This window comes from Hemitrygon akajei, chromosome 6 (assembly GCF_048418815.1).
Source record: "Hemitrygon akajei chromosome 6, sHemAka1.3, whole genome shotgun sequence".
Lineage (NCBI taxonomy): Eukaryota > Metazoa > Chordata > Chondrichthyes > Myliobatiformes > Dasyatidae > Hemitrygon > Hemitrygon akajei.
In genome coordinates this window covers 10,192,338-10,212,656 of record NC_133129.1, presented here as the reverse complement: position 1 = coordinate 10,212,656, position 20,319 = coordinate 10,192,338, and the positions used below count along the sequence as shown (strand labels likewise).

At 44.9% G+C, this 20,319-nt stretch overlaps 1 protein-coding gene across 1 annotated transcript in view; it reads right to left on the bottom strand.

Moving 5' to 3' along the window:
- Nucleotides 1–20,319, bottom strand: part of LOC140728849 (UDP-glucuronosyltransferase 3A1-like) — a 58,474-nt gene that overhangs the window by 6,921 nt on the left and 31,234 nt on the right. The window contains exons 3-6 of the mRNA XM_073047853.1: nt 19,353–19,454; nt 18,072–18,192; nt 13,189–13,720; nt 7,216–7,447 (exon numbers count right to left, since the gene is read on the bottom strand). Of these exons, the coding sequence (XP_072903954.1) occupies nt 7,216–7,447; nt 13,189–13,720; nt 18,072–18,192; nt 19,353–19,454 (987 nt within the window). The remainder of the gene's footprint in view (nt 1–7,215; nt 7,448–13,188; nt 13,721–18,071; nt 18,193–19,352; nt 19,455–20,319) is intronic.

Below are 20,319 nucleotides of genomic sequence, written 5' to 3'. Positions count from 1 at the left end.
TCCTTTGGACTCCCTTTAGTGCCGGCACATTCGTTCTTAGATACGGGGCCCAAAACTGCTCACAATACTCCAAGTGAGGCCTCACCAGTGCTTTATATAAAGTCTGAACATTACATCCTTGCTTCTATATTCAGCCCTCCTGAAATGAATGATAACATCGCATTCGCCTTCCTCACCACTGACTCAACCCGCAAATTAACCTTTAGGGAACCCTGTACAAGCACTCCCAAGTCTCCCAAGTCCCTTTGCAACTTAGATTTTTGAATTTTCTGTTAATTTAGAAAATAATTGATGCTTTTATTTCTTCTACCAAAGTGCATAACCATACACTTCCCTACACTGTATTCCATCTTCCACTTCTTTGCACATTCTCTTAATCTAAGTCCTTCTGTAGCTTCTCTACTTTCTCAAAACTACCTACACCTCCACCTACCTTTTTACTGTCTGCAGACTTTGCAAAAAAGCCATCAATTCCATCATCTAAATCACTGACATATAATGTAATAAGAAGCAGTGTCAACACAGACCCCTGTGGAACACCACTAGTCACAGGCAGCAAACCAGAAAAGGCACCCTTTAGTCCCACTCTTTGTCTCCTGCCAATCAGCCAAAGTTTTACCCATGCTAGTATCTTTCCTGTTCTAAAATGGGTGCTTAACTTGTACAGCAGTCACGAGTGGCACCTTGTCAAAGTCCTTCTGAAAATCCAAGTACTCAACATCTACCCATTCTCCTTTGTCTGTCATGCTTGTTACTTCTTCAACTGCTTGATATTTCTTCAGAGAATTCCAAAAGCTTTGTCAGGCAAGATTTCCCCTTGAGGAAACCATGCTGACTACTGCCTATTGGTGGGATTATTGATGATACATGTTACTTTCTTGAAAGCACATTCTTAAGAATTGACTCCATCTTCCAACCACTGAGGTCAGTCTAGCTGGACTATAATTTCCATTTTTCTGCCCTTCTCACTCCTTCAAGAGTGGAGTGACATTTGCAATTTCCAGTTCTCTGGAACCATGCCAGAATCTAGTGATTCTTATAAGATTATTAGTAAAGCCTTCACAATCTCTTCAGCAAATTCTTTCACCATCTGGTCCCAGTGACTTATCTACCTTCAGATCTTTCAGTTTCTCAAGAACCTTCTCCCCAGTAATGGCAACTTCACACACTTCTGCCCCCTGATATCCCAAATTTCCGGCATACTGCTGGTATCTTCCACAGTGACAACTGATGCAAAATACTTATTCAGTTTGTCCACCATCTCCTTGTCTTCCATTACTGCCTCTCCAATGGTCTGATACCTACTCTCACTTCTCTATTACACTTTGTATATCTGAAGAAACTTCTGTTATACTCTCTAACATTATTGGCTAGCTTACTTTCGTATTCCATCTTTATCTTCTTACTAACTTACTTAGTTGCCTTCTGTTGGTTTTTAAAAGCTTCCCAATCGTCTAATTTCCCATTAATTTTTGCTCTATTATATGCTCTCTCGTTGGATTTGACTTCTCTTGTTAGCCACAGTTGTGCCACCTTGCCTTTAGAATACCTCTTCCTGAAACATAAGAACATAAGGAATAGGAGCAGGAGTCGGCCATCTGGCCCAATGAGCCTGCTCCACCATTCAATAAGCTCGTGGCTGATCTGGCCATGGACTCATCTCCACATAACTGCCTTTTCCCCATAACCCTTAATTCTTCTACTATGCAAAAATCTACCCGACCTTGTCTTAAATATATTTACTGAGGTAGCCTCCACTGCTTCGTTGGGCAGAGAATTCATCAGATTCACCACCCTCTGGGAAAAGCAGTTCTTCCTCATCTCCGTCCTAAATCTACTCCCCCAAATCTTGAGGCTATGTCCCTAGTTCTAGTCTCACCTACCAGTAGAAACAACTTTCCTGCCACTATCTTACCTATTCCTTTCATAGAACCATAGAACATTACAGCACAGAAACAGGCCCTTTGGCCCTTCTTGGCTGTGCCGAACCATTTTTCTGCCTAGTCCCACTGACCTGCACCTGGGCCATATCTCTCCAAAACCCCTCTCATCCATATACCTGTCCAAGTTTTTCTTAAATGTCAAAAATGAGCCCACATTCACCACTTCATCTGGCAGCTCATTCCACACTCCCACCACTCTCTGCGTGAAGAAGCCCCCCTAATGTTCCCTTTAAACTTTTCCCCTTCACCCTTAACCCAATACCTCTGGTTTTCTTCTCCCCTAGCCTCAGTGGAAAAAGCCTGCTTGCATTCACTCTGTCTATACCCATCATAATTTTATACACCTCTATCAAATCACCCCTCATTCTCCTACGCTCCAGGGAATAAAGTTCTAACCTATTCAACCTCTCTCTGTAACTCAGTTTCTCAAGTCCCGGCAACATCCTTGTAAACCTTCTCTGCACTCTTTCAACCTTATTAATATCCTTCCTGTAATTAGGTGACCAAAACTGCACACAATACTCCAAATTTGGTTTCACCAATGTCTTATACAACCTCACCATTACATTCCAACTCTTATAGTCAATACTTTGATTTATAAAGGCCAATGTACCAAAAGCTCTCTTTACGACCCTATCTACTTGTGACGCCACTTTTAAGGAATTATGTATATGTACTCCAGATCCCTCTGTTCTACTAAACTCCTCAGTGTCCTACCATTTACCTTGTATGTTCTACCTTGGTTTGACCTTCCGAAGTGCAATACCTCACACTTGTCTGCATTAAACTCCATCTGCCATTTTTCAGCCCATTCCTCCAACTGGTCCAAATCCCTCTGCAAGCTTTGAAAACCTTCCTCACTGTCCACTACACCTCCAATCTTAGTATCATCAGCAAATTTGCTGATCCAATTTGCCACATTATCATCCAGATCATTGATATAGATGACAAATAACAATGGACCCAGCACTGATCCCTGTGGCACACCACTAGTCACAGGCCTCCACTCAGAGAAGCAATCCTCCACTATCACTCTCTGGCTTCTTCCATTGAGCCAATGTCTAATCCAATTTACTATCTCTCCATGTATACCTAGCGACTGAACCTTCCTAACTAATCTCCCATGCGGGACCTTGTCAAAGGCCTTACTAAAGTCCATGTAGACAACATTCACTGCCTTCCCTTCATCCACTTTCCTGGTAACTTCCTCGAAAAACTCTAATTTTATATTTTTCTATAAGATCTTCTCTCATTCTTCTGAATTCCAGTAAGTACAGTCCCAGATGCTTCAATCTCTCCTAATAGTCTAACCCACCATCTCTGGAATCAACTTGGTGAACCTCCCCTGTACCGCCTCCAAAGCCAGTATGTCCTTCCTCAAGTAAGGAGACCAGAACTGCTCACAGTACTCCAGGTGCGGCCTCACCAGTACCCCATACAGTTGCAGCATTATCTCCTTACTCTTAAATTCAATCCCTCTAGCAACAAAGGCCAACATTCCATTTGCCTTCTTGATAGCCGGCTGCACCTGCAAACCAACGTTTTGTCATTCATGGACAAGCACTCCCAAGTCCCTCTGCACAGCAGCATGCTGCTATTTTTACCATTTAAATAATAAACTGATCTTCCATTTTTCCTTCCAAAGTAGATGATCTTGCATTTACCAACATTGTATTCCATCTGCCAGGCCCTTGCCCACTCACTTAATCTATTTATATCTCTCTGCAGACTCTCTGTATCATCTATGTGACTTGCTTTTCCACTCAATTTACTTCCATCAGCAAACTTAGATACACTACACAGTCCCCTCTTCCAGATCGTTAATTTATATCGTGACAGTTGCAGGCCCAGCATCGAACCCTGCGGCACACTGTTCACCACTGATTGCCAACCAGAGTAACACCCGTGTATCCCAACTCTCTGCTTTCTATTAGATAACCAATCCTCTATCCATGCTAATACATCACCCCCAAACTCTATGTATCGTAATCATATGGATAACTATCGAGCACCTTCTGGAAGTCAAAGTAAATATCTTCCATCTGTTCCTCTCTATCCACTGCACTCATTATATCCTCAAAGAACTCCAGTAGGTTTGTCAAACAGGACCTGCCTTTGCTGAATCCATGCTGTGTCTGTCTGATGGATCCGTTTCTTTCCAGATGCCTCACTCTTTCTTCTTTAATGATAGCTTCAAGCATTTTCCCAACTAATTGGCCTATAGTTACTTGCCTTTTGCCTACTTCCTTTTTGGAACAGTGGCGTGACATTCACCATCTTCCAATCTGCCGGGACTTGCCCAGAGTCCAGAAAATTTTGGTAAATTATCACCAAAGCCTCTACTGTAACTTCTGCCATTTATTTCAGTATCTGGGATGCATTCCATCAGGACCAGGGGGCTTGTCTATCTTCAGGCCCACAAGTTTTCTCAGCAATACCTCTTTAACATAGAACATAGAATAGTACAGCACATTACAGGCCCTTCGGCCCACAATGTTGTGCTGACCCTCAAACCCTGCCTCACATATAACCCCCCACCTTAAATTTCTCCATATACCTGTCTAGTAGTCTCTTAAACTTCACTACTGTATCTGCCTCCACCTCTGACTCAGGCAGTGCATTCCACGCACCAACCACTCTCTGAGTGAAAAACCTTCCTCTAATATCCCCCTTGAACTTCCCTCCCCTTACCTTAAAGCCATGTCCTCTTGTACTGAGCAGTGGTGCCCTGGGGAAGAGGCGCTGGCTGTCCACTCTGTCTATTCCTCTTAATATCTTCTACACCTCTATCATGTCTCCTCTCGCTCTCCTTCTCTCCAAAGAGTAAAGCCCTAGCTCCCTTAATCTCTGATCATAATCCATACTCTCTAAACCAGGCAGCATCCTGGTAAATCTCCTCTGTACCCTTTCCAATGCTTCCACATCCTTCCTATAGTGAGGCGACCAGAACTGGACACAGTACTCCAAGTGTGGCCTAACCAGAGTTTTATAGAGCTGCATCATTACCTCGTGACTCTTAAACTCTATCCCTCAACTTATGAAAGCTAACACCCCATAAGCTTTCTCAGCTACCCTATCTACCTGTGAGGCAACTTTCAGGGATCTGTGGACATGTACCCCCAGATCTCTCTGCTCCTCCACACTACCAAGTATCCTGCCATTTACTTTGTACTCTGCCTTGGAGTTTGTCCTTCCAAAGTGTACCACCTCACACTTCTCCGGGTTGAACTCCATCTGCCATTGCTCAGCCCACTTCTGCATCCTATCAATGTCTCTCTGCAATCTTCGACAATCCTCTACACTATCTACAACACCACCAACCTTTGTGTCATCTACAAACTTGCCAACGACAAGTTTAGTTTAGTGATCGCTATTGTATCAAGGTCCTCATCTCCATCGCATCCATAACGTCTCTGTTCAGCATGTTAGATGTGTCCTCCACCATGAAGACCGACACCAAATAGTCATTCAAAGCCTTTGACATTTTCTCATTCCCCTTTCTCATCCTCCAAAGGACCTATGTTCACTTTAGCCAACCTTTTCTGCTTTATTTAATTATAAAAACTTTTACTATCTGTTCTCAACCCCTGACAAATTAACTTGAAACCCTCCTGAACAGCTCTAACAAACCTGCTCGAAAGGATATTGGTCCCCCTTGGACATCAGGTCATTAGACACATGAGCAGAATTTGCTATTTACCCATCGAGTTTGCTCCACCATCCATCATGGCTGATTTATTATCCCTCTCAACCCCATTTTCCTGCCTTCTCCCCGTAACCTTTGATGCCCTCTCTTAGCAAGATCCTTTTTATTTTCATCCTATCATCCTCCGCTTTAAATATACCCAATGACAGCCTTCACAGCTGCCTTGGGCAAAGAATTCCACAGATTCACTGCCCTCTGGCTAAACAGATTCCTTTCGCCTCTGCTCTAAAGGGATATCCCTCTATTCTGAGTCTGTGCCCCTGGTCCTAGTCTCTCTCACTATTGAAACATAGAAATATAGAAAATAGGTGCAGGAGTAGGCCATTCGGCCCTTTGAGCCTGCACCGCCATTCAGTATGATCATGGCTGATCATCCAACTCAGAACCCTGTACCTGCTTTCTCTCCATACCCCCTGATCCCTTTAGCCACAAGGGCCATGTCTAACCTCCTCTTAAATATAGCCAATGAACCGGCCTCAACTGTTTCCTGTGGCAGAGAATTCCACAGATTCACCACTCTCTGTGTGAAGAAGTTTTTCCTCATCTCGGTCCTAAAGGCTTCCCCTTTATCCTTAAACTGAGACCCCTCGTTCTGGACTTCCCCAACATCGGAAACAATCTTCCTGCATCTAGCCTGTCCAATCCCTTTAGAATTTTATACGTTTCAATAAGATCCCCCCTCAATCTTCTAAATTCCAGTGAGTAAACATTGGAAACATCCTCTCCAAGTCCACTGTATCAAAAGGAGACAGACTGTACGAACTCTGAGAATGTGAGTGGTAGAGCTTTGAAACTCTGCCCATAAGTTGTGAAATTATTTCGGAGTTGAGGTGAGTGAAGTAATCCACACCAGTTTGGGAGCCTGATTATTGTAGTGTCGTAATTTTTCCTGAACCTGGTGTTGTGGGACCCAAGCCTTCTGTACCCCCTACCCGATGATAGTCACAAAGAGAGGGCAAGGGCTCGATGGTGGGATTATTGATGATACATGCTACTTTCTTGTGACAGTGCTGCATGTAAATATGCTGAATGTAGGGAGGGTTTTGCTGTGAAAGACTGGGCTGTATCCGTCACTTTCTGTAGACTTCTGGTGTTTCTATAGGAGACAGCGATGCAACCAGTTCAAAGTTCTGAGTACATTTATTATCCAAGTATGTATACCATTTAGAACCTTAATACTTGCCACTGTGCATCTACATAAGTCTTTATTTTACACCAGATGCCATCATCTGCAGGCCTTTGTTGCTTCCAGCTGTCACCTTCTAGCCTCAGAAAGTACACTGCAGATGCTGGGGTCAAATCAACATGTACAACACACTGGAGAAACTCAGCAGGTCAGGAGTCCTGATGAAGGGTCTCGGCCCGAGACTTCGACTGCTCGCTTCCACGGATGCTGCCCGACCTACTGAGTTCCTACCCCTTGTTTGTACGTGTTGACCTTCTAGCCTCTGATGCCATCTTCACTCCTTCCGTTGCCCATAACCCCTCTTCACCACCCCTCCTCCTTACTTCTCCAGGTTCCAGAATCTCATCTCAGAGAGGGACCACTGGTGGGCTGGTACTTACCAAGCAGATCATTCTGCGGGAGCCAATCGAGCAGCTTGACATTGGGGGCAGGTTGGAGATCACTTGGCCAGTTACTGCGCAGTTGTCTCCAGATTATCAACTGGGGGAGCTGGGCAAAGGCAGCGTTCATCTCTTTCAGCAGCTCAGGGAGGCTGACAGACATCAGCATAGAGCCAAAGGTCACCACCACAAAGCCGTTCTCTCCGGCAGTCTGTAGGAGATCTTCCAGTTCCTGACAACAGCAAGGACAGGTCAACACTCGAACCCCCAACACAACAAGGCCAGCAGATTACACTGAGTGCCAAGAGTAAAGTGGAGGTAGCCCAAGCTGTCAGGGAAAGTCCCAGGTGGTGCAGGCAGAGGATTGGAGTGGAGAGGACTTGTTTTTCTTAAATGAATAATGGTAAGTAATGAGTGGTCAGCCCAAAGGGAAATATGAGGAACAGAGGAACCTTGGTGAACACATTAAAGGAGCCATGGTGGTGAAGGTGTATGAGATAATTTCCTTTCTGAGACAAGGCATGGGTGTGCAGAATATGTCTGGGAGTGAGGAAATGAGAGGGAAGAGAGTGAGTGGGAGAGGGAAGAGAGCAGGTGGAAGAGGGAAGAGAGCAGATGGGAGAGGGAAAAGAGTGGGGTGGGAGAGGGAAGAGAGTGGGGTGGAAGAGGGAAGAGAGCAGGTGGGAAAGAGAAGAGAGCGGATGGGAGAGGGAAGAGAGTGGGGTGGGAGAGGGAAGAGAGTGGGGAGGGAGAGGGAAGAGAGCGGGGTGGGAGAGGGAAGAGAGTGGGGTGGAAGAGGGAAGAGAGCGGGATGGGAGAGGGAAGAGAGCAGGTGGGAGAGGGAAGAGAGCGGGATGGGAGAGGGAAGAGAGTGGATGGGAGAGGGAAAAGAGTGGGGTGGAAGAGGGAAGAGAGTGGGGAGGGAGAGGGAAGAGAGCGGGGAGGGAGAGGGAAGAGAGCGGGGTGGGAGAGGGAAGAGAGCGGGGTGGGAGAGGGAAGAGAGCGGGTGGGAGAGGGAAGAGAGCGGGATGGGAGAGGGAAGAGAGCGGGGTGGGAGAGAGAAGAGAGTGGGGTGGAAGAGGGAAGAGAGTGGATGGGAGAGGGAAGAGAGTGGGGAGGGAGAGGGAAGAGAGTGGGGTGGAAGAGGGAAGAGAGTGGATGGGAGAGGGAAGAGAGTGGGGAGGGAGAGGGAAGAGAGTGGGGTGGGAGAGGGAAGAGAGCGGGGTGGGAGAGGGAAGAGAGCGGGGTGGGAGAGGGAAGAGAGCGGGATGGGAGAGGGAAGAGAGTGGGGTGGGAAAATGTGGGGGAGGGAATGTGAATCCCTGCAGCATCCAATAACCACGTGATCTTTGTCTCAGGGGCAGACATATGAACATCTTTTAAGAGGATGAACCTTTGCAAAGCATCAGGCCCTCATGGCATAGCTGTTAGGAAAGAGGATACCTGTGCCAACCAACTGTCAAGACAACTTCAATCTCTCCCTCACAGTCGGAGGGTGACAATCATACCAGTGCTGAAGATCAGGGTGAGCTACCTCAACGACTACCGCCAAGAGTCATTCCCACCAGCTCTGAGAGGTTGTTCAATGATAGAATAAGCTCCTGCCTAAGAAAGGATCTACACCCACTGTAATTTGTTGCAACAATAAGTCACAATTGTCACTGTAATTTGCCTATTGAAACAATTGCGGGAGCAATCTTTGGCCTCTCCTCTTGGCTATCGATCTCCTGGACAATAGAAATATTTATGTCAGGCTGCTGTTTACTGATTACAGCTCAGCATTCAACACAATCACACCTTCAGTTCTAATCAAAAACCTCCTAAACCTGGATCTCTGTACCTCCACCAGTATCTGGACCCTTGATTCCTCATTGCTGACAATCAGCACAGGTTAACCTCAAGGATACATGCTTAGTCGACTGCTCTGCTCTCTCTACACGCATGACTGTGTGGCTAGGCTCAGATCAAATACCATCTATAAATTTGTGTGGCTGGGCTCAGCTCAAACTCCATCTATAAATTTGGCGACGACACAACTATCATTAGCAGAATTTCAGTTGGTGATGAGGCGGCGTACAGGAGCGAAACAGACCTCAAGCACAAGAGAATCTGCAGACGCTGGAAATCTGAGCAACACACACAAACTGCTGGAGGATCTCAGCAGGGCAGGCAGAATCTATGGAAAGAGTAAACAGTCGATGTTTCAGACTGAGACCCTTCATCAGGACTGGAAAAGAAGAGGAGAAGTCAGAATAAGAAGGCGGGGGAGGGGAGGAAGAAGTACAAGGTGGCAGGTGATGGGTGAAACCGGGAGAGGGGAAGCGGCTGAGGGGCAACAATTGGCAAGTTATTTGGTGAAAGAGATAAAGGGAAAGAGAAGTGGGAATCTGATAGGAGAGGACAGAAGACCATGGAGAAAAGAAAGGGGAGGAGCACGAGAAAGAAAAGATGTGTAGGTAAGGAGAGAAGGAGTGAAAAGGAAACAGGAATGAGGAATGGTGAAGAGGAGAGGGGTCAATTCCTGTTTGTTCAAGAAATTGATGTTCATGCATTCAGGATAGAGGCTACCCAGACAGAATATAAGGAGTTGTTCCTCCAACCAGATTGAGGCCTCATCCTGGCAGAAGAGGAGGCTACGGATGGGCATGGGAAATAGAATTGAAATATATGGTCAGTGGGAGATCCACTTTTCTGGCAGTTGAAGCAGTCTCCCAATCTACGTTGGGTCTCACCAATATACAGGAGGCCACGCCAGGAGCACTGGATATATTAGATGATCCCAACCGACTTGCAGATGAGGTGTTGCCTCACCTGAAAGGACCTGAATGGCAATGAGGAAGATGGTGTGGTTCTTGTTCCACTTGCAAGCACAAGTACCAGGAGAGAGATCAGTGGAGAGGGATGAGTGGACAAGGCTGTCATGGAGGGAACAGTCCCTGTGGATGCTGCCTGGCCTGCTCAGTTCCTCCAGCATTTTGTGTGTGTTGCAAGATAAATCAGCTGGTTGAGTGGTGCTGCAGCAACAACGTTGCTCACAACTTCAGTAAGACCAAGGAATTGATTGTAGACTTCATGAAGGGGAAGTCAAGGGAACACACAACAGTCACCATTGAGGGATCAGAAGTGAAAAGGTTCAGCAGGTTCAGATTCCTGGGTGTCAGCATCTCTGAGGATCTATCCTGGGTCCAGCATGTTAATGCAATTACAAAGAAGGCATGACAGTGGCTACATTTCATTAGGAGTTTGAGGAGAATTGATTTGTCACCAAAGACACTTGCAAATTACTACAGATACCATGGAGAGCACTCTAACTGGCTGCATCATTGTCTGGTTTGGCGGGTCCACGGCACAGGATCAGAAAGAGCCTTAAAAAGTTGTAAACTCAGCCAGTTCCATCATGGGCACTGGTCTCCCTAGCATCCAGAACATCTTCTAAAGGGGGCATTCATCATTAAGGACTCCCATTATCCAGAACATACCCTCTCTCATCAGGGAGGAGGTACAAGTGCCTGAGACACACACTCAAAGTTCAAGAACAGCTTCTTCACCTCAACCATCAGATTTCTGAATGGACAATGAACCCAGGAACACTTGCCACTTGCATAGTATTATTATTATTTTCCCCTCTCTACTTACAGGACTCATTTAATTTATTGCTATATATACCTGTACTCTTATTGTAATTGGTATTTTTATTGCAATGTACTGCTGCTACAAAACAACAAATTTCACAAAGGGGGTAGCACAGTAGCGTAGTGCTTAGCACAACGGTTTACAGTACCACTGACCCAGGTTCATTTCCCACTGCTGTCTGTAAGGAGTTGGCACATTCTCCCCAGACTCACGTGGATTTCCTCTGGCTGCTCCGGCTTCCTCCCACAGTCCAAAGACGTAATGGCTGGTGGGATAAAAAGTAATTGATAGTTGCCCCTTGATTAAGATAGGGATAAATTGGAGATTGCTAGCTCAAAGGGCTGGAAGGGCCTATTATGTACTGGATCTCAATAAATAAATAAACCAATAAAAACACACCAGGATGCTGAAGTTGGAGGGTGTCCGAAGGTAGAAGAGTGTGAAGTTACTATTACTAGGGAGATGGAGCTTGGAAAGCTGAAAGGTCTAAAGCAGATGGACCAGATGGTGTAGACCCCAGCGTTCTGAAAAAGGTGGCTAAAGAGATTATGGAGGCATTAGTAATGATTTTTCAAGAATCACTAGATTCTGGAATGTCTCTGGAAGACTGGAAAATTGCAAATGTCACTCCATTCTTCAAGAAGAGAGAGAGGCAGAAGAGAGAAAACTATAAGCCAGTTAGTCTGACTTCAGTGTTTGGGAAGACTTTGGAGTCAATTATTAAGGATGAAGTCTCAAGGTTCTTGGATGCACATGATAAAACAGGCCGCAGTCAGCATGGTTTCCTCAAGGAAACGTCTTGCCTGACAGATCTTTTGGAATTCTTTGAAGAAATAACAAGTAGGATAGACAACGGAGAATTGGTTGATGTTGTGTACTTGGATTTTCAGAAAGCCTTTAACAAAGTGCCAGACATGAGGCTGCTTAACAAGCTACAAGCCCGTGGTATTACAGGAAAGAAGCCAGTATGAATAAGGCATTGGCTGATTGGCAGAAGTCAAAGAGTGGGAATAAAGGGAGCCTTTATTTGGTTGGCTGCCAGTGACTAGTGGTGTTCCAATGGGGTTTGTGTTGGGGCCGATTCTTCTTATGCTATATGACAATGATTTGGATGAGGGAATTGATGGCTTTGTGGCCAAGTTTGTGGACGATATTAAAATAGGTGGTGGGGAAGGTGGTTTAGAGGAAGTAGGGAAGCTTTAGAAGGACTTAAACAGATTAGGAAAATGGACAAAGAAGTTGCAGATGGAATGCAGTGTTGGGAAGTGTATGGACATGCACTTTGGTAGAGAAATAAAAGTGTAGACTATTTTCTAAATGGAGAAAAGATTTAAAAATTTGGAGCCCTTGTGCTGGATTCCCTCAAGGTTAATTTACATGTTGATTCAGTGGCGAGGATAGTAAATGTGATGTTAACAATCATTTCAAGAGGACTAGAATATAAAAGTAAAGATGTAATGTTGAGGCTTTATAAAGCACTGGTGAGGCCTCACGTGGAGTATTGTGAGCAGGTTTGGACCCCTAATCTAAGAAAGGATGTGCTGACATTGGAGAGCTTTCAAAGGAGGTTCATAGAAATGATTCTGTGATTAAAAGGCTTGTCATATGAGGAGTGTTTGATGGCTTACTGGAATTCAGAAGAATGAGGCGTGACCTCATTGAAGCCTATCAAATTGTGAAAGGCCTTGATAGAGTGGATGTAGAGAGGACATTTCCTATGGTGGAGGAGTCTAAGATCAGAGAATAGCCTCAGAATAGAGAGGCATCACTTTAGAATGGAAATGAGGAGGCATTTCTTTAGCCAGAGAGCGGTGAATCTGAGGAATCTGTTGCCACAGGTGCCTGTGGAGGCCAAGTCATTGGGTATATTTAGGGCAGAAGTTGATAAGTTCTTGATAGGTCAAGAGACAAGCGGATATAGAGAGAAGGCAGGAGATTGGAGCTGAGAGGGAAATTGGATCAACCATGATGAAATGGCAGAGCAGATGATGGGCCAAATGGCCTAATGCTGCTCCTCTCTCTCATGGTCTTATATTAAACCTGAATCGGAGATTTAGAAATACACATATAAAACAGAGATGGGAAACAGACACACTGGGCCACAATGGTCCCAAACACAAAATGTAGAGAGGTACGATGGGACTGGAGACACACAAACATGCTGGCTCTAGGGAGACAGTCTTGTGATATATATATACACACACACACACACACACAGTGATTGGGTGTACAGAAGGACTGTGGGACTGGAGACACATACACTGGGTCTATGGAGACAATCCTGCGATGGGGTGGATTGGAAATGGAGAAAGCCTCTAAATGAGAGACCGTTGCACTTACCTGTGGGACTGGCTTTGACGGTTTTGAAAGCAACCCTCCAACACAAATCACATTAGGAGGCAGTGGCCGTGAGAATTCCAGGGTAAAGTCAGTGTTGTAGATTGCCAGCTGGGCCTTCGTGTATAGTTTGGAGAGGCTGATGTCAGTTCCAGGGAAGTGTTCCCTGATGGCTTTTTCAAACCGTGCCTGGATCCTCATCTCAAACCCAAGAGAGCCCAGGAACATTAAGGAATTCTTCAGCCGTTGCCAGAAATCCATGCGATCGGTGAGTAGTGAGCGATGGACGGGAACAAAGGAGAGAGGGACTGCCATCCCCCATTGGTGAACATTCCAGAAATTACCCCCATGGACGGTGACAAACTGTAAACCCAGCTTCTCGGCCACCAGGAATGAGCAAGGATTAAAGGCATCGATCACTGCAATATCGAAGTGCTCACCTCTTAAAGAGTTCATGATATTAACATCACTCATTATCCACTCACACTGCAGGGCAAAATGACCCATTAAATCCAGGAACATGTCCGCAGTTTCTCTGAAATCAGGAAGGTAGAGTCTATTCACATCAATCAGGCAAACCTGTGAGATCAAATTCTCTGCAACAGCCCCCTTTTCATCTCCTCCAATCCATACCATAGAAAGGTAGCGTAGTGGTTAGAGTTATGCTTTACAGTACTAGTGACCAGGGTTCAATTCCCGCATCTGTCTGTAAGGAGTTTGTACGTTCCACCTACGGCTGTGTGGGTTTCCTCTGGGTGCTCTGGTCTCCTCCCATATTCCAAAGATGGACATTATTTCCCTCTGGCTTTTTCCACTGAGGTTGGGTGAGACTAGAACTAGAGGTCTTGGGCTAAGGGTGAAAGGTGAGTTGTTTAAAGGGAACCTGAAGGGGAACTTCTTCACTCAGAGGGTGGTTAGAGTGTTGAATGAGTTGACAGCAGAAATGGTGGATGTGGGTTCAGTTTCAGCACTTTAGAGAAATTTGGATAGCAACATGGATAGGAGACGTTTGGAGGGCTACATTTTGGGTGCAGGTCGATGGGACTTGGCTGATTAATGGTTCATCACAGGCTAGATGGGCTGATTAACCTGTTTTGCCGCTACGGTGGTCTATGATTCTATGACTGTGTGCTGGGGGCAGCCATGTGTCAAAGTTCTAAGTATATACTAAATCAAAGTGCATATATATCACTATATATAACCCTGAGATTCATTTACCCTATCGATACCCTTCATAATTTTTATACCTAATTTTATATAAAATCTCTCCTCAATCTTCTATGCTCTAGGGAATAAAGTTATATCCTATTCAACCTTTTTCTATAACTCAGGTCTTCCAGTCCCAGCAACATCCTTGTAAATTTTCTCTGCACTTTGTCAATCTTATTTACAGCCTTCCTATAGGTATGTGACTAAAACACAAAGCTTTATTTTTAATCAAAGCATGTATCTCTATAAAACTCTGAGATTTGTCTTCTCCAGATAGCCATGAAACAAAGAGCGTGAAAGTTGTTCAGAGAGGAGCATCAAACCCACCTCGCATATAAAACAGAAAGGCAGCCTGATCATTAAACCCGTCCCCTGCACAAAACGGGACAGAAACATTGAAACCCCCCCCCAAAAAAAAGCCTGTTCACACTAAATTGTCTTATACAATATCAACAAAACATCTGAACATTGATTTATGAAGGACAATGCACTAGAAGCTTTCTTTGCAACTATATTTACCTGTATCACGTCTTTCAAGGAATGTCGATCTGTATTCCTGATCCTTTTTTTCCTACCACACTCTGCAATGCCCTACTGAGCACTGTGTAGGACCTACCCTGGTTGGTTCTCGCGAAGTGCAACACCTCACACTTAAATTCTACCCGACTTTTTCAGCCCATTTTTCCAGCAGGCCTAGATCCCTGCAAACTTTGATAGTCTTCCTTGCTGACTACACCCCCAATCTTGGTGTCATCAAGATTGTTTGCCACATTATCATCCAAATCATTGATGTAGATGACAAACAAAAACAGAACCAGCACTGATCCCTGCGACACACCACTAGTCACAGGCCTCCAGTCAGAGAGGCAACCATCTACTACCACTCTCTGGCTTCTTCCACAAAGCCAATGTCCAATCCAGTTTACTACCTCATTTTGAATGCCAAGTGACTGAACCTTCTTGACCATCCTCCATGTGGGCCCTTGTCAAAGGCCTTGCTAAAGTCCATGTAGACAACATCCACTGCCTTGCCTTCATCCACTTTCATGGTAACTTCCTCAAAAAACTCTATAAGGTTGGTTAGCTACAACTCACCACGCACAAAGCCACATTGACTATTCCTAATCAGTCCCTATCTATCAGGAATCTTAGAATACCTTCCAATAACTCTCCCACTACAAAAGACAGGCTTACCGGCCTAAAATTTCCTGGCTTATTCTTAGAGCCTTTCTTAAACAATGAAACATTAGATATGCTCCAATCCTCCAGCACCTCACCTCACCCGTGGCTAAGGATGAATTAAATATCACCACTGAGGCCCCTGCAATTTCTGCATTTGCCTCCCACAGGGCCTGAGTGAATACATTATCAGGCTTTGGGGATTTAGTCAGCAAACACCTCCCCTCTGTAATCTGTATAGGGTCTACCACCTTGCTACCTCACATCTATAGACTGTCCATCTCCAGAGTAAAGACAGAAGCAAAAGGACCACTTAAGATCTCCCCCATCTTTTTTGGCTTCACACATAGATTACCATTCTGATCTTCCAGAGGACCAATTTTGTCTCTTGCTATCCTTTTGCTCTTAGTATATCTGTAGAATCCCTTAGGATTTTCTTTCACCTTGTCTACTCGCGCATCCTCATGCCTTCTTTTAGCCCTCCTGATTTCTTTCTTAAGTGTTTTCTTGCATTTCTTATATCCCTCAAATATTTCATTTGTTCCTACCTGCCTATACCTGCTATGCACTTTCTTCTTCTATAAGCAGGGCCTCAATATAAGTCCATAGACATAGGAGCAGTATTAGGCCATTCAGTCCATCAAGCCCGCTCCTCCGTTTCATCATGGCTGATTCCGGATCACGAAAACCAAGGTACCCTAAGCCTGTTATTCTTGCCTTTTATTCTGACAGGAACATATAAACTCTTTACTCTCAAAACGTCATTTTTGAAGGCCTCCAAGCTACCAAGTACACCTTTATCAGAAAACATTTGCCAGATCCTTTCTGATACCATCAAAATTGGCTTTTCCCCAAATTAGAATCTCAACGAGGACAAGACACATCTTTTTCCATAATTACCTTGAAACTAATGTCATTGTGGTCACTGGATGCAAAGTGTTCCCCTGCACAAACTTCTGTCACCTGCCCTGTCTCATTCCCTAATAGGAGATCCAGTATCACATGCTCTCTGGTTGGGACTTCTATGTACTGATGAAGGAAACTTTCATGAACACATTTAACAGGCTCTTTCCCACCCAGTCCTTTTACAGTATGGGAGTCCCAGTCAATATATGGAAAGTTAAAATCTCCTACTATCATAACACGGTTGCTTATGTGAGAATGCTGTTCCTGGACTACAGTTTAGCATTCAACACCATAATTCCCTCCAGGCTTGACAAGCAGCTCAGCAGTGCCTCTTTCACCTCATATGGTTGAAGAAGTTTGATATGGGTCCCCAAATCCTACAGACTTTGTACAGGGGCTCAATTGAGAGCATCTTGACTGGCTGCATCAATGCCTGGTATGGGAACGATACTTCCTTCAATTGCAGGACTCTGCAGAGAGTGGTGTGGACAGTCCAGCACATCTGTAGATGTGCACTTCCCACTATTCAGGACATTTATGGAGACAGGTGTGTATAAAGGGCCCAAAGCATCAAACCACAGCTGCTACCATCCGGGAAACGGTACCGCAGCATAAAAGCCAGGACCAACAGGTTCTGGGACAGCTTCTTCCACCAGGCCATCAGACTGATTAATTCATGCTAATACAATTATATTTCTACGCTCTATTGACTGTCCTGTTGTACATGCTGTTTATTACAAATTACTATAAATTGCACATTTAGACGGAGATGTAATGTAATGATTTTTACTCAAGTGTGTGAAGGATGTCAGTAATAAAGTCAATTCAATTCAAATCCATTCAACCTTATATTTGCTGTAACAGTCTGTGATTGCTCTAAAAACTTGCTCCTCTAAATCCAACAGGTTTTTGAGTGCTCGATAATAAAATCCCATTAACACGATTCTTATTCCTCAGTTCTACCCATAAAGCCTCACTGAGCAAACATTCCAGTCCGTCCTGACTGAGCGCAACCATGACATTTTGCCTGACTAGTGACGCCACCCCTCCGCCATTAATCCCTCCCACTCTATCATGTCTAAAACAACAGAACTCCAGACATTGAGCTGCCAGTCCTGCCCCTCCTGCAACCAAGCCGCACTAATGGCTACAACATTATAATTCCATCTGCTGATCCAGGCCCTGAGCTCACCCACATTTCCTATGATACTTATTGCATTGAAGAAGTATCAACTCAGAACAATAATCCCACCATGCTCAACCTTTTGATTTCTGACTTTATATGTATGCTTAACAACATCTTTCTCCACAACCTCTCCACTATCTGTTCCGGTGCTCTGGCTCCCATCCCCCAGCAACTTGAGTTTAATCACCCCACTGTGTAGCATTAACAAACCTTCCTGCTAGGATATTAGTCCCCCTCCAGTTCGGGTGAAAACTATCTCTTCTCTGAAGGTCCTACCTTCCCTGGAAGGGAGCCCAATGATTTAAAAATGTCAGACTGTGTTGGTCATTGACGCAAACAATGTACTTCACTGTATATTCTAATGCTTCAGTGTAGATTTGACAAAGAAAACTAATCGTAGCTGTACCTGCCCAGGAAGAACTCTCGCTGCTTCTCCAAGAACCACTGCTCATATCTGGACAGATATTCCTCACTTGCAGACCACACTGTAACCCGGTAACTGTTGTTTCTCCCAGTGTAGTTTAAACCTGTAGCAATGAGAGAATTGTGGTGTGTTCTTACAGGCAATAGTTAAACTGATCACCAACAGAGAGGTCTAGTCCCTCTGGGGGGGGGGGGGGGTCTCACTTTCCAATTGCCCTCCTGCCCTCCACCAATTTGTGAGTTATTTGGCCCTTGCCCATAAGACCATAAGACATAGGTGCAGAATTAGGCCACTCAGCCCATCGATTCTGCTCTGACATTCCATCATGGCTGATCCTGGACCCCACTCAACACCATACACCTGCCTTCTCACCATATTCTTTGATGCCCTGACCAAACAGGAAACTATCAACTTCTGCCTTAAATATACCCACGGACTTGGTTTCCAGTGCAGTCTGTGGCAGAGCATTCCACAGATTCACTAATCTATGGCTTAAAAAATTCCCCACTTCTTTTCTAAAGAATCACACCTAAATTTTGAGGCTGTGCCTTCTAGTTCTGGATGCCCCCACCAAAGGAAATATCCTCTCCATATCCACCCTATCTAGTCCTTTCAACAGTCGGTAGGTTTCAATGAGATCCCCCTGCATGCTTCTAAATTCCAGCAAATACAGGCCCAAACACTCCTCATATGTTAACCCCCTCATTCCTGGAATCATCTTCGTGAACTTCCTCTGGAGGAACAGCTCAAGGGGGCAAGTGTTCCATCTTTCAATTCAATCCCGGCTGATCTAACTGAGTGGGAACGAGCTGGGGGTTGTGCAAGTTGGATTATCAGAGGAAAGGGTTTAGCGGTGGGGAAGAAACAGGGGTAGAGAGGACTGCTGTGAGGAGGGTAGGGGGAGCAGGATGCAATTGAATCATCAGCAACAGAGCGATACAGTTAAATACTGAAGCAACACACACAAAATGCTGGAGGGGCTCAGCAAGCCAAGCGGCATCTGTGGATTAGAGTAAACATTTGGGCTGAGACCTTTCATTAGGACTCCAGGTTAAACACTAAACGGGGCATAGTGAGACCTCCTTGGAAAAGGACAGGGAGTCAGTAGATGTAAATGCCTGCAAGAAAATGAATCTTAAGGTAGTATATAGTTACATATACGTAGTGTACTTTGATAATAAATTTACTTTGACTTTTTGACTTTGAAAATGGATGAGTAGGCTGTGGCTAGAGTCTGCCTGACAGCTGATTCTGAATAATTACCTTTAATTCGTGGGACACCAGACTGAACCAGCATGTGCACATCATGGCCACTCTGGTGAAGTGTGTGAGAAATCTCATCAAACAGCAAGTAGTGGCTTCCCCCTGTGGACAGAGCAAGCAATAAGTCAGAACTGCAGATCTCACCCTGGCTCCCCTAACCAGGCTGACAACGGAGGGGAAAATGTGGTGGATGCAGCCCAGCCCATCGCAGACAAAAGCCTCCCCACCAATGAGCACATTGACATGGAGCACTGTCACAAGAAAGCAACATTCCTCATTAAAGATGTCCATGCTCTCCTCTCATGACCATTGGGCACAAGGCGCAGGAGCCTTGGTTTGCACACTTGCAGGTTCAGGAACAATTATTACCCTACAACCACCGGGCTCTTGAACCTTAGTGGATAACTTCATTCTCCTCAATACTAAACTGATTCCACAACGTGCAGACTCACTTTAAAGGTCTCTACAACTCATGCTCTCAGAATTATGTTTTCATTTGCAAAGTTTGTCTTCCTTTGCACATTATAAACACAAGAAATTCTGCAGGTGCTGGAAATTCAGAGCAACACACACAAAATGCTGGAGTAACTCAGCAGGTCGGGCAGCATCTATGGCAATGAATAAACTGTCGGCATTTGGGAGTGAGACCCTTCTTCGGTCCCAAAGAACGGTTCCTCCAGCATTTCGTGTGTGCTCTTTTGCACATTAATAGTTCATCGGTCTTTGTTTATGTATTGTTTTTCTTAAAATTCTATTGAATTTTTCTTTTTTCCCTGTGAATGCCTGCAAGAAAATGAATCTCAAGATAAGATATGGAATGCTACAAAGGATTGTGAACTGCTGAGAGGATCTTCAATATCTCTGTTCCACCCATCTGAGATATTTATCAAAATGCTGTATATACAGGGCCCTTAGCATTGTAAATCATCCCTCCTATCTGTCCTACAATCTCTTTGCCCCCCTACCA